The sequence below is a fragment of the Miniopterus schreibersii genome (assembly GCF_964146895.1).
Source record: "Miniopterus schreibersii genome assembly, chromosome: 1".
In the NCBI taxonomy this organism is placed as follows: Eukaryota; Metazoa; Chordata; class Mammalia; order Chiroptera; family Miniopteridae; genus Miniopterus; species Miniopterus schreibersii.
Window position 1 is genome coordinate 166,719,516 of NC_138101.1, and position 14,140 is coordinate 166,733,655.

The 14,140-nt window shown below is 38.4% G+C and overlaps 1 protein-coding gene across 2 annotated transcripts in view; it reads left to right on the forward strand.

Annotated features, from left to right (window-relative positions):
• Window positions 1-2,297: 2,297 nt before the first annotated feature.
• Window positions 2,298-14,140, forward strand: part of STYX (serine/threonine/tyrosine interacting protein) — a 36,613-nt gene continuing 24,770 nt past the window's right edge. The window contains exons 1-2 of one of the 2 annotated variants that reach the window (XM_081155522.1): window positions 2,298-2,702; window positions 13,374-13,406. In XM_081155522.1, the coding sequence (XP_081011648.1) occupies window positions 2,646-2,702; window positions 13,374-13,406 (90 nt within the window). In that variant the 5' untranslated portion in view covers window positions 2,298-2,645. The remainder of the gene's footprint in view (window positions 2,703-13,373; window positions 13,407-14,140) is intronic. The other variant, XM_081155523.1, reaches the window with a different exon arrangement.

Genomic DNA, 14,140 nt, shown 5'->3' on the forward strand with positions numbered 1-14,140 from the left:
TTTAATAAACAAGATGAAGTTGTATTATGTTGGCTTTTTAATTTTATTTTAAAACTGTACCCACAGTTTTCATAACAGCATCTTGTTATATGTTTTTATGTCTATACCTATATAATCCTCCTTCCAGAAAGTCTTTTTTTTTTAATTTTTTAAAATCTTTTATTGATTTCAGAGAGTGGAAGAGAGAGGGAAAGAGAGATAGAAACATTAATCATGAGAGAGAGTCATTGATAGGCTGCCTCTTGCACGCCCCCTGCTGGGGATCGAGCCCGAAACCCGGGCATGTGCCCTGACAGGGAATCAAACCTGGATCTCCTGGATCTAGCTTGATGCTCAACAGCTGAGGAACACCGGCTGGGCAAGTCTTTTTTTAAAAATCTTTATTGTTGAGAGTATTACAAATGTTTTTCCCTCCCTTCCCCCCCTACCGTCCAGTTCCCGCCCCACCCTAGGCCTTCACCATTCTATTGTCTGTGTTCATGGGCAATGCACATATGCATATAAATTGTTTGGTTAATCTCTTATTTAATCTTCACCTACTATGATTAAGCTGTGTAATCATTAATTGAAATTGTACATGCACATCCATAGCCTTTTAGATTATGATCGAAAGTCATATTTGCTAATAAATGTGACAGTTTTCTTAAGTTATATGAGATGATAGTTCCCTTTTTGAGAATTTTATGGTCTGGACCCTCTTCCCAGAAAAACTCACAGATAAGTATACATAATTTTGCACATACTAAGACTTAAGGTTTATTACTTCCCAAGCTCACCCATGGACTGTAGGTATCTATGGATACCAGGCTAAGAGTGTCTGACATAGAGGATGTTGATGTCAGAAATGTCCAAAACAAAAATTCTGTTGTCTATACACAGTTCTTTCTCATGTGACAAAGTTTTAACAAATTAGGAAATCATCGTTGGGCATCAATTATGATTATTTTATTAAAAGTGTTGTTAAAGCCCAGCCAGGCATGGCTCAGCGGTTGAGCATCGACCTAGGATCCAGGAGATTGGAGTTCAATTCCCGGTCAGGGCACATGCCCGGGTTGCGGGCTGCAGCCAATCAATGACTCTTTCATCATTGATGTTTCTGTCTCTCTCCCTCTCCCTTCCTCTCTCTGAAGTCAATAAAGATATATTTAAAAAAAAAAAAAAGTGTTAAAAAAACTTGGCTTCAGTTTCATAAACACTAAAAACCAAACAGTATATGACCTGGGTAATTATACAATCATTCTTCAAATTAAAAACTAGCAGAGTATTGTATGCCTTTTTATAATTTTAAAAGAAAACATAGTGGTAGAGAAAATGGATCACTGAAGCTAGCCATCTAATACTCAAATTACTGACGAGTTCCATTTCTATACTATCTGTTGACAGTGCATTTCATAAATATGACTATAAATAAGATGGGGGTCTAGGTCAAATATCCATGTGATTCTTTTTACTGTATCCATTGTAATTTGCAATTTAATAAATGACTTGCTTTTTTTACTTTTGTGGTGTTTGTTTTTTCAAGAATCAGTTTGGTGTACAAACCTTAAATGTGTGGGTTCTACTTCTAAACTTGATTTTCCTCTTCTGTTTAAAAACAAAAGGGATAATGGTATCTCCCTAGGCCCAGAGAAAACATCATATCTTTATTAACAATGTAGTATTAATTGAGTCCTTTTTAAAAGATTCTGAAAACCATATTTTATCACCATTTGAAATATTAATAAATTTCAAATTATGGGAGAGACTTCAGTACTGTGTACAATTTACTGAGTGAGCTATCAATTTCGTTTTTCTTAGGACTTTTTCTATTCGCCATTTCTTGAGATTTTCTAGTTGTCATATACCTAAGCACCGTTTCCATTTGCTTAAAAGTGATGGGTGTTTCATTTTATGTGTAGCATAACTATTTTAGAATGGACGTTTCACTCATTACTCTTGGTTATAACCTCACCACAGATTGCACAGGATTCTGAGAAGGGAGAAACTGGCTTTCCTTTCGGCTTCCAGCTACTGGTGGCTAGAATGTAATGACCATTCCCGTACCAAAGAAGAGATCTGCGTCTGTCAGGATAGGGGCCAGCTGGTTTGGATTGTCCCACTCCCTTTCCCAGCACCTTCAGTCGTTCCCTCCCTCACGCCGCAGCCCCGCCTCCTGCACACCCGGTGAGCTGGTGCAGAGGTGCCTCTGAGGCCCCGCCCCCTGCGTCTGCGCTCTCGCGAAGGGGCGGGGCGGCGGCGCGCTGACACCTGGCGGCCGCGGGGGGCGGGCCGAAGGCTAGCGTGGGCTCGGATTGGCTGGGGCGGAGCGGGGAGGGCACGGGAGAAAGAGGGAAGACGGTTGTGGGCTCGTGCTTGTACCAGAGCCTGGGCTGCTGAGGGGCGCGGAGAGTCCGGGGGAGGGAGACCGCAACAGCATGGCGGCTGGGTATGAGCCGCCCAACCCTCCTCTGCCCCTCTGTCGCCGCCGCCGCCGCCGGAGTCGCCGGGACCCTTTGGTCTGCGGGTGCCAGTTGTAAGGCCGCTGCCCGCCCGTCAGCCCTCCGGTCCACGGGCCCTCCTTCCTCTACCGCCACTGTCAGCCCGAGGGTCGGGCTGGCGAAAAACTCCTACTCTCACCCCACCCACCAGTCCGCCGCCCCGGGATCATGGAGGACGTGAAGCTGGAGTTCCCCTCGCTCCCACAGTGCAAAGACGACGCCGAGGTAAGCCTGCCAGTGACCGGCACGCGCAGGCCGAGGGGCAACCCCGGCCCCCGGCCGCGAAAGCCTCCGGGGCTACTGGAGCCCTGTTGCCTCATGAGGGCGTCCCGGGACCTCGGGGTGGAGCCTCGGGCTCTGAGGAGGTCCGCTCTTTCCCTGACTCAGTTCCTCTTTCTTTCCCGAGGCGCCGGCGGAGGGGTTAGGTCTGGGGTAAAATTTGATTTAATGAGATGAGAGAAAGCAGCCCCCCGTCCCCAGGTCAGCGTCGTGGACGTAACTTGGAGTAAGGTTCCCCTTTTATTGCCAAAGCAATACGAGGGTAACGTTGCTTTTAATCTCAATTTGAGGTTTATCTTTGGTGTCATCGATTTAACTTGTGGGACACTTGCCCCCCGCCCCACATGTGGAATAGATCCGGGGCCTGACTTTCGAAATGCGCCTTTGAAAAGTTTCCCAAAGTAGTTGTTTTTGTTTGTTTGTTTTGAGGCAAAGCTACTTTTAAGCTAGCTCATTTGAATCTGAAAACTTAAATCAGAAATCTTGCCCTTTGGAGGGAAGTTAATAATGAAAATAAAATTTTTTATAACTTGGTCTCCTGATTTCTAACTTGGGGTTCTTTTTATAATCCACTTTATTTCTTCCCTGTCTAATGTTTGTATTGAGTTGTTGTCCCCCCATCCATTGCTAGTTAGTTTCAAATACTTTATGGTATTGCAGACTACTAAATTAGAATTTTCAGAAATCTAAATTAGTAACAAGACAAGGTATGCTTTAGCAGGATCAAGAAAGAAAGAAAGACATCTAAAATTTCTAGTTTTAAATATCTTAATTGGAAAAAGAAAGCCCTGTTTTTAAGAGACCATTCACTTTATACCAAGTATTCATTCTTTTGAATATCTTCATTTTGGGTTCACATTTTTTGTCCGGAGGGATCTTTTGCCTGTGGTAGTGATCCTTGAGAATTGCATGTATTTTCAAAGTAGACATTTTTAAAAAACATTTTTATTGATTTTAAGAGAGAGAGAGGAAGAGGGAGAGAGAGAAACATCTGTTTGTTGTTCCTCTTAATTATGCATTCATTCATTGGTTGATTTCTTGTATGTACCAGGATAGAACCTGAAACCTTGGCATTTGGGGACAACACTCTAACCAACTGAGCTACCCGGCCAGTGCCAGACTAGATTCTTAAATAGGAAAAAAAAAAGTTGAATTTATGTTTAAAAAATGAATTTAACTATTTTCTTTGTTAATATGGAACAATGTGAATGAGGAGTATGCTTTTATATCCTCAAAATTATTCAGTCATTTTGGCACTGGAAGCAATCTTAGGAACAACTTAGAGCGTTCCTAGTTTTTAAGTGAAGAAATTGTAGTTTACTGAGAATAAGTGATCTGCCATAGTAACACAACACACAGTGAAGACCTTGGTCTCATGAATTAAATTCATTGTTCTTTTAGTACACCTCAATTCTTCCCTGCTCTAATCGTAAAATTTCTGGTTTAAAATGTTTACAAACCTTATACCTAATCTTTTATTGTGTATATAGTATGTGTTATCTCTGGAAAAATTATAAAATCTTACTGGGAATATAGCTTTCTTTTCTGTGTGGGACAGAAGTAATGTTTAAATCCCAGTAGATAATGATGCAAATGTTACCTACTGAACAACAATTAACTCCTTATTTTATAGCATTAGATGTTTCTTCCTTTTTTGTTGCAAAACTCAGACTAGTTTAAGCATAAAGAAATGAAGTGACTAATCCAGAAAGCTAGAGGTGCAGCTGATCTCAGGGTCTTGACTAGACAGTATTATAATAATCAGAACTGCTGCCTCTCATCAGTGCTTGTCTGTACTGTCTCTCAAGATCTCTGCTTTTCCTTGGGCTCTTTCACAGGTATGGGTTTTGGCCATCACCTTCTCCAGGTTCACACTTTGATGGAGCCTACACGTTGAGGAATAAAAACTCTTCTCTCCAAGCTTCAGTGTTTAAAAATCTAGAGGACTGGCCCAACTTACGTCATGTGCCCATCCTTTGGATCAGCCACTATAGCCAGGAAGTGGTAAGGGCTCAGGCTAGGTCATATATCTGCTCCCTTGGCTGGGGTAGTGAGGTTTATTATTGGTAGACATTTCCACAGAAGATGGAGAGTGCTTTTGGGGCAGAAAAAACATTACCCATTAAATAAGGCATGTAGTTAATCATGATAAACTAATAAAACAGGTTACTTTTCTAATTTCCAATGAGATTTGGGAAGTGTCAAATGATCTTAAACGTAGTTAGCATGACCAACCAGCACAGTGTTTTCCATATAGGAAGCACTATGTGGAAAGTTAAATTACAGTCCAAACTTGCATTAGTGAAAATGGAAATGATGTGATCGAGCTGTGATAGTTGGATGATCCTATCATCTCTACTAGAATATTTCTTCCAAGTGTCTTGAAATACTGGTCATGGGATTCTTTATAGGACAGTGCTAATGTTACCCAGTCTAAAGTGCCCAAAGCTTTGAAATGTCTATACCCAACAAACATTCAGAGGTTGGCATAGGAGAGTTTTATTGATTTGAGAGAGCGCACCTGGTTGAGAAAATGAGAGCCTTAGTAGTTTCTCAAATCCAATTTAAGAAATGGGAGGAGTTGTTTTTGTAAAACTCAACCCCCAAGCAGAATTCCTGAAATGATTAGCATATCTATATGCAAGACTAAGCAGGAGCTATTATCCTGAAGGCCTGGGAACAGTGCAGGCTTGAACCAGATAGAGTTAGAGAGACCAAGCATTTCACTCTTATATGATCAAAAAATTTAGCTGTGTTCAGATCAGTTTGCAAAAAGATTGGCATTCCTTTGTTTAAAACTATATTGTGATTTCCCATTGTTTTGAGGATGAAGTTCAAACCCATAACATCATCTGGAAGGCCCTGTGTGATCTTGCATCTCCCTACCTCTCTACCTCATTATGAGCTATTCTTCCTCTTCTTCCCTTCTCTGTAGGCCTTAGTGATAGTCATCTCTCAATTCCTGGAATGCTTTAATTTTCCCCACTGCTTCAGGACCTTTGCATTTGCTATTTTCCTCTGCATGGCTGCCAGCACTCCCTTGCCCTCAACTAGTTAACTACCGGCATGAACCGCATAATGACATTTCCATCAACTAAGGACCACATACAAACTTTGGACCTGTAAGATTATAATGGAGCTGAAAAAATTCCTAGTGACGCTGTAGTTGTCTAGTACAAAGCATTACATAAATACCATTGTGTTAGAGTTGCCTACAGTATTCAGTACTGTAGCATGCTGTACAGATTTGTAGCCCAAGAGCTGTAGGGGAACAGAATTTGTCACCCCAAAATATGTCTCTTTGGCATAAGGATTATTTTAGGCTGGTTAATTTTAAGAAATGGATATTTGGCAGAAGCTTTGGAAACCAAGTGGAAGCTGCCCTTTATAAAAGACATTTACCTTTGTAAGGAAAATTTTCAATTTTTAAGGGTGTCTCCCCACTCCAACCCAGAAGAGGGGATGGCGGGATGACCTTATCTCCAGAAACTCTTACCAATGTATAAGACAATGCCTTAAATCTGCATAACAGCCTTACTCTTGTTTTTTGTGCTTTTCCTGATAACTTCCCATAACTGACTCCCCCACTCCTAATTTCTTTTGTCATCAGCTGAAGATGGTATGTAGGATGATGGCTTCAGCCATTTTGGTGAGTTACTCAGTTTTCCTGGGTCTGTCGTTTTTTTAAATAGAAAACACAGGCCTACAGTCTTATCACTCATGCTTCATGAAAGCCCCAAATCTAAATACCTGATCTAATTGCAGTTCAACCTCTCCCACAAACATAATCAGCCTGGAATTTCCTGTTCAACACTAGTGGAGTCATCTGCCTGATAAGACCCCTGCCGCAGGGAAATCACTTATCGGGTCTCAGCTAAATTATCTAGGTAACTCAGCCAAATCACTTACCAGTCACCAATAAGTTTCTTATTTGCCATTGTTTCTTTCACTTAACGGTGTCTGGTATGTACCACAAGCTTAACAAATGTTTGTTGAATTAATGAAAGAATCTTGATTGGTTTTGTAAAAACAAATTGAAGACCTAATTGGCTTTAAGTGATTCATGAATTGGGGCAGCATCTCATCTAGCAGCTAGAAGGGCAACTACAAAATGGAAGGTTTTTATAGGCAGAATAAAGATGGAACTAAGAAATTAAGAGTGGATTATTTCAGGCAAGGACACCTTCCTCTAAGGGGGTCTTATCAGGCAGATAAGAAATTCCAGACTGATTAAGATTATGTTTCTGGGACAGGCTGAAACTGCAATTCTAAAATCAGGTATTAAATCTAGGTTTTGGTATCACGGGCTTTCATCAAGAGTGATACCATTTGGGGCCTGTGGTTTTCTGTTTAACAGTCTTACTTGTGGCAAGATTATAGTAGTTTTTTAGATGTGAGAAAGAAAAAAACACTCAACAGTTTACAATGCCAAATTTTGAATAAATTGGTTGCATAATTAGGACTGTTGGTTTTATAACTTAAAAATTAATGTTTTATTTTTCAGGTAGAAAATGAAACATAATTTACTTCAATCGTAGTTTAGCAGTTTAAATGATACCCTTCCACTTTCCTTTTTCTTTTGATTCACTTAGTACAGCATCAAAAATAGGAATTGCTTAATATCACTGATTAAGGACCCATTTTCTAGAACCTTTACATTTAGAATGGTAGAGTAGAATCACCCAAGGAGCTTTTAAAAAATAGCCATGGCTAGGCCCACTATCACTGATTCTGATTTAATTGGTCTAGATGGAGCCGGATAATTCTGATGGCAAACAGGTTTAAAAATAATTGATTTAGAAGCATCTTACTTGAATGCCTCTCTGTCTTCCCATATTCTCCCAACCCTTTTTGTTTTTGAGTGAACATCTTTGGTCCTTTGGTTTCGGCCAGGGGTGGGGAACGTCTGGCCTGTGGGACATATATGGCCCTTGAAATCATTCTGTCTGGCCCTGCCAAGGCAACCACAGATGGAACTCAAAATTCAATAAATCTAGGAGCTTGTTTCATAGCTAATTTTTAAGTTGATCATTTGGTATGGCCTGCAAATAATGTTATAAATATCCAAATGACCCTAAACAGAATAAAGGTTCCCCACCCCTGGTTTAGGCAAAGCTTGAGCTAGGGGTGGGAACTAAAGGAAAGGGCTTATTCTGGAAAGGACCACATTTTTTTGGAGGAGACTGTAATACTAATTTTTCTGTTTTGTGAAATGTCCCAACTCAGGTAGAGTATTCTGATCATTCTTGGGCCCCCCATCCTCACTCCCACCCCCGAAACTGCTCCCCCACCTCTGTAAAATTTGTAATCTAGGCATTTCTAAAAATCATGTGTTTCAACCCATCTGGTCCATCTGATAATAAGAGTTAAGTTTTAACTTCACCTAATGATTATAGCCAATATCCTTTGGTTCATTTATCATATATTCTTTGGCGCATTTATTGATTGATTGATTGATCTTTGAACATTTTCCTGCCCTATAAATGCAATTTTATAAATTCTGTAGCTTTGCATTTGTATGAGAAGGAAGAAGAGAGACTGAAAGATGTTTTAATATGTGGCACCCTCTATCACTGATCATTGGAGGATTTTCACTTGTGAATTAATTTTTATTAGGAGCGTGGTGTGTCTCACAATTGGGGCTATTTTGGCTTAGCTGGCTTGCTTTGGTTTGAAAAATAGAGTTGGACTGCTTGGCTAATCAACAAAATTTGGGAAATTGGTTCTACTAATTAATATTAACTCACAATAGATTGTCAGTTATACTGGGAGTCTGCCCCATTAATACCACCATTTCTAAAGTGGTGGATTTTAGGACCAGCATGAGCAAACAGATTACGACTGAGTGTGATATAGGCAAGACTTGGTTATTAGAGACATGTTCAGACAGATGAATGTCTGGTAGACCAAGACTGTGAGCATGGATGACTTTTAAAATCTTGATTTAGTATTCCAAAGGCATAAGCAGGATTGGGAGACTAAGAAGGTTTCAGATTTGTTCTGTAGGTAGGTAATAATCGGGGCTAGGGCAACAAAGAGAGAAGACTCTTGAGACCAAGAATAGTTCCAAATGAAATTTTCCGTGACACAAAGCTTCTAAGTTTCAAAAGAGCAAGTCCTGATGCTCACTGAAGGAGGCTGCATGCTTATCTGTCCTGTATGTAGGAATAATTTTTCATTCTCTGTAACTTGCTTCTTACTCCTGTAATACCTTTCTTATATAAGTATAGTGGCAGTCCTTCATGTTCTATTGCATACAACCTTAAGGGAAGCTCAGAATTTATAAAAGTGTTTTAAATTAGTGGCTAGTGAAAGTATTTTTTTCTTCAAAAATTTTTTTGGTAAATTGATATTCTAGAACCTCATTTCCCTATATATTTTTCCATTTTTCTTCTTTTATCGTGCACAATTTAGAGACTTTATTTTAGGTAAACCCAAAAGTACACTTCTTTAATCACTTCTTTCTCACAGCTCTGACAAGTTGCTTCAGGAAGATAGGCTGGCTGTTTAAAAAGAAAAGAAAAAGAAAAAAGATTCATAGTATCTAGTGCCATGATCACTGAAATGTACATCTATTGTGTGCTTATTCTGTCAGGCACTATGCTCAATGCTGGCAGTACTGTGACTAAAATGACAGTGTCTTTGGTCTAAGTTCCTTAAAAGCTTTTCAATATAAAAAGGTATAACATTGGTGGTAAGTTAAAGAAGCAGGTAAACATTCAATTTGTACAATTTGATTACATTTCCCCCTCTACTGGCTTGAAAATGATATACTTTGTTTATATTCTATTACTCCCCTAAATTAATCATTATTGCTTTATGCAGTCAACATTTATTTAAGTATTGTTTAAATAATTTTGTTGCCCAGCCGGGCGTAGCTCAGCAGTTGAGCATTGACCTAGAATCCAGGAGATCCCAGTTTGATTCCCGGTCAGGGCACATGCCCAGGTTGCAGGCTCATCATTGATGTTTCTATCACTCTCTCTCCCTCTCCCTTCTTCTCTCTGAAATCAATAATGATATATTTTTAAAAAATAAAATAAAATAAAAAATAAATAATTTTGTTAAAATATTGATAAATATAATGGACATTGCCTTATAGTTCCTTATATTGAGAGCCTGTATAGTATAGTGATTAAGAGAATGGACTCTGGAGTCAGACTACTTGTACTAGAAGTCAAGGCTTTCTGTGCCTAAAATAGAAACAGTAGTACTTTTTCTTTAAATAACATCTTTTAGAAGTTCCTTTAATAAGAGTCTGCTGTTAGTAAACTCTGTTTTTTTTGTATGGAATTTTCTTTTATTTCACTCTTGTTCTTGAAAGATAATTTTCTGGGCATACATTCTAGATTAACAGTTATTTATTTCACCAGTTTGAATGTATTGTTCCTGTCTTTTTGCTTTCTTTCTTGCGTTTGATAAGTCAAGGTCTGTCTGTCTTTCCTTCGTATGTAATCTGTCTTTTTTGTCAGGATGTTCTTTTTTAACAAATAAAATTTACATAGAGCGTAATGCACAGATATTAAATGTGCAATTCAATGAGTTTCTATAAATATACAAGGTGGGCAAAAGTAGGTATATAGTTGTTCGTATGGAAAATAATACAATAATAAATAATATAAGAATAAACTTTCTTTTTTTCTTTTTTCAAAGTTTCTTTATCTTTATTGTTGAAAATATTACAGATTTTATCCCCATTTTACCCCCATTGATCCCCTCCACCCCACCCCCAGGCCTTCCCCAGACCAATGTCTGTGTCCATGGGTTATGCTTATAAACATATAAGTTCTTTGATTAATCTCTCCCCGCCCACTCTCCCCTCCCCACCTTTCCTCTGAGATCCCTCAGTCTGTTCCATGCTTCTATGTCTCTAGATCCATTTTGTTCATCAGTTTATTTTGTTTATTACATTCCGCATATAAGTGAGATTATGCGGTACTTGACTGGCTTATTTCACTTAGCATAATACTCTCCAGTTCCCTCCATGCTATCCCAAAGGATAAAAGATCCTTCTTTTTCACAGCTGCATAGTATTCCATGGTGTAAATGTTCCACAGCTTTTTTATCCACTCATTTACTGATGGGCACTTGGGCTATTTCCAGATCTTAGCTATTGTAAATTACGCTGCTATGAACATAGGGGTGCATAAGTTTTTGTGATTAGTGTTTCAGGTTTCTTAGGATATATTCCTAGAAGTGGGATAACTGGGTCAAATAGCAGATCAATTTTTAATATTTTGAGGAAACTCCATACTACTTTCCATAGTGGCTGCACCAGTCTGCATTCCCACCAGCAGTGTACTAGGGCTCCCCTTTCTCCACACCCTCACCAGCATATGTCGTTTGTTGATTTGTTGATGGCAGCCATTCTGACAGGTGTGAAGTGATACCTCATTGTGGTTTTAATTTGCATGTCTGTGATGATTACCAGGGTTGAGCATTTTTTCGAATGTCTCTTAGCCATCTGTATGTCATCTTGGAGAAGTGTCTATTTAGGTCCTTTGCCCATTTTTTAGCTGAATTATTTGTCTTCCTTTTGTTAAGTTGTATGAGTTCCTTATATATTTTGGATATTAACCCTTTATCCGATGTGTCGTTGGCAAATATGTTCTCCCATACAGTGGGCTCCCTTTTCATTTTGTTGATGGTTTCTTTTGCTGTGCAGAAGCTTTTTATTTTGATGCAGTCCCATTTGTTTATTTTCTCCTTTGTTTCTCTTGCCCTAGGAAATGTATGGGCAAACATATTGCTACTAGAGATGTCTGAGATTTTGCTGCCTATGTTTTCCTCTAGGATTTTTATGGTTTCACGTCTTACATTTAACTCTTTATCCATTTTGAGTTTACCTTTGTGTATGGTGTAAGTTGGTGGTCTAGTTTCATTTTTTTGCATGTACCTGTCCCAAGAATAAACTTTCACACACTCATAACTGTAAACCTGCTTTTGCCCACCCCTGTATACACTAGTGCAACTATTTCCTCCTATTAAGATACAGACCATTTCTACCAACACGGAAAGTTATTGCATATCCACTTCCAGGCAATCCCTGCCTGATCCCATAATAATTTCTTTTTTCTTTTTATTCAGTCCTCACCCAAGAATATGTGGGGCTTTTTGTTTGTTTCTTTCATTGATTCTGGAGAGAGAAGAAGGGAGAGGGAGAGAGAGGAACACTGATCGGCTGCCCCCTGCACTTGCTCAGACCAGCGATCAAACCCCCAACCTGGGCTGGGCACATGCCCTAACTGGGAATTGAACCCATGACCCTTTGGTGCACTGGATGTCACTATAACCACTGAGCCACACCAGCCGGGGCCCGAAGATTTTTTTTATTGATTTTAGAAAGAGAGAGAAACATCTGTGTGAGAGAGAAACATCTATCACTTGTTTCCTACACACCCTGACCTGGAATCAACCCCACCGTTTTTCTGTGCAAAAGGATGGTGCTCCAACCAACTGAGCCACACCAACCAGTACTATTAAATGTTTTTAATTTTTCGTCATTGTCATATCTGCAGTCTGTGGATATCATTCAGTTATATCTGCTTTTCATGGTGGCTTGTTTCCTCCACCACCCTTTTTTTTAGTCATTTTTTATTGTGATCTCATTGGAACTTGTGTGAATTATTTCTGATTTAGGTTTAGAGTATGTACCTCCAGAGAGAAAAATGCATTTGCTTCTGTCAAGAACTCATAGACACTGTCTACCCAGTACCACTTGACATTAAATTGAATTCTAATGCCAAAGTTGGAGAAGGCCAGATTTGGGTTAGGAAGACCCTACCCCACCATTACCACCACATTCCAGCTTTAACTTCAGAAACCTAATTACTATTTATTATTCTGAGTTTTAAGGAACCAAGTTAGAAATATGGTATGCAATCCATTTACAAATTGGGACAATCTATATTATGTTTGATTTTTTCATGTCAATTAGCTTTTTTCCCCTAATTTTTAAAATATTTTGTCTTTTGCCATTGGCATTTCGCATTATTTTCCAACTTCTTTATCTTGGTCTGTATTCCAAAGACAGAATGAAATATATGTTTTTATGAAATGTATCTTTCAAAGGAATTGAACTAGACAGAATCTTAATCCCAAGTAAGACACGGAAAATGCTGTTTGATAAGCATTTGGCAGTTTATATTAGGGATGGCAAATACCATTCTTTCATCCATAGCAGATACTGCTTATTGATCACAGCACTCTTTTCTTCCACAGTCTTTTCCCACACATTGTTTTAGCTATTTACTGCCAGTTGATTTGAGTTGGCATGAATGACCCAAAAAAGCCTATTTAATATCTCTGATTTAGAGGATTATTTGGGGGAGAAACTTCCGGAATATCTATTCTTATAATTAATGAACTAGTCCATCCATAGTATGAAGTAACATAATCATCATTTTGGAAGCCCAATTACTTAAAGAATACCGTGTTTCTTGTCACTTAAGTTTTCAGGTGTTTGTGAAGCCAATTCTGTTTTTATAGGCTATTCTTAAAGTATAGCTGTTTTTAAAAAAATCCACACACTTGAATGTCACATTGTTAACTTTTAATTGAGTGACATTTTTTATAGTGTTATTTATTTTTATTCTTGTGTTTTTCTTTATTTTTAAGGAGTGGACCTACCCTATGAGACGAGAGATGCAGGTATGACAACCTTTTTATTCACTTAAGCCAATTTATATATTTTTTTGCAATTAAATAACTTAACCTGATTTCACAAAGGATTTGAATCCTTTGTGGCTCATCTGTTGACTCATGATCTTTATGTTCATCACTAAGTAATTCTAAATGTTAACATATTTAAAGTTAATTGTTGATCTTAAAAAGGGAAATGAATTGTTGCCTTTCTATTAGAACCATGGACGTAGTAATATATGTATATAGTTAATGAGCCACTTTGTTTTCCACATCTGAAAATTTGGGTACAATATTTTTATTCTTTTTGAAAGCAGTTTGCTCTCTTTTGTCTAGATAAGTTCAGGAGAGTTGACTGTATATAGAAAGCTGCCAGTCAGATTATATCATACCCTAGATACTAATATAATATATTATATTAGTGATTTCCAGTCAACTTCCATAACTAACTCTTCCAGAAGACTGAGTTGAATACTCCCAGTGTGGAATGAATTAAGCAATATCTAATTCTAATAACAGTTCCTTTTTCTTCTGTATTTCTCTGCTAGACCTAGGATCAAGCAATGTCTTCTGTTCCTGGGAATCCTTTGACTTTTAAAAATACATTTATTTTATTTCTTAGTGAAAATTCATTATTTAGAAGTATGTGAGTATGTAAGAGGCATTTTACTTGGTGCTATGGGGAATGCAAAGATGAGTAAAATATTATTTCTGCTCACAAGAAGCTGGTAGAAGAAATCTGA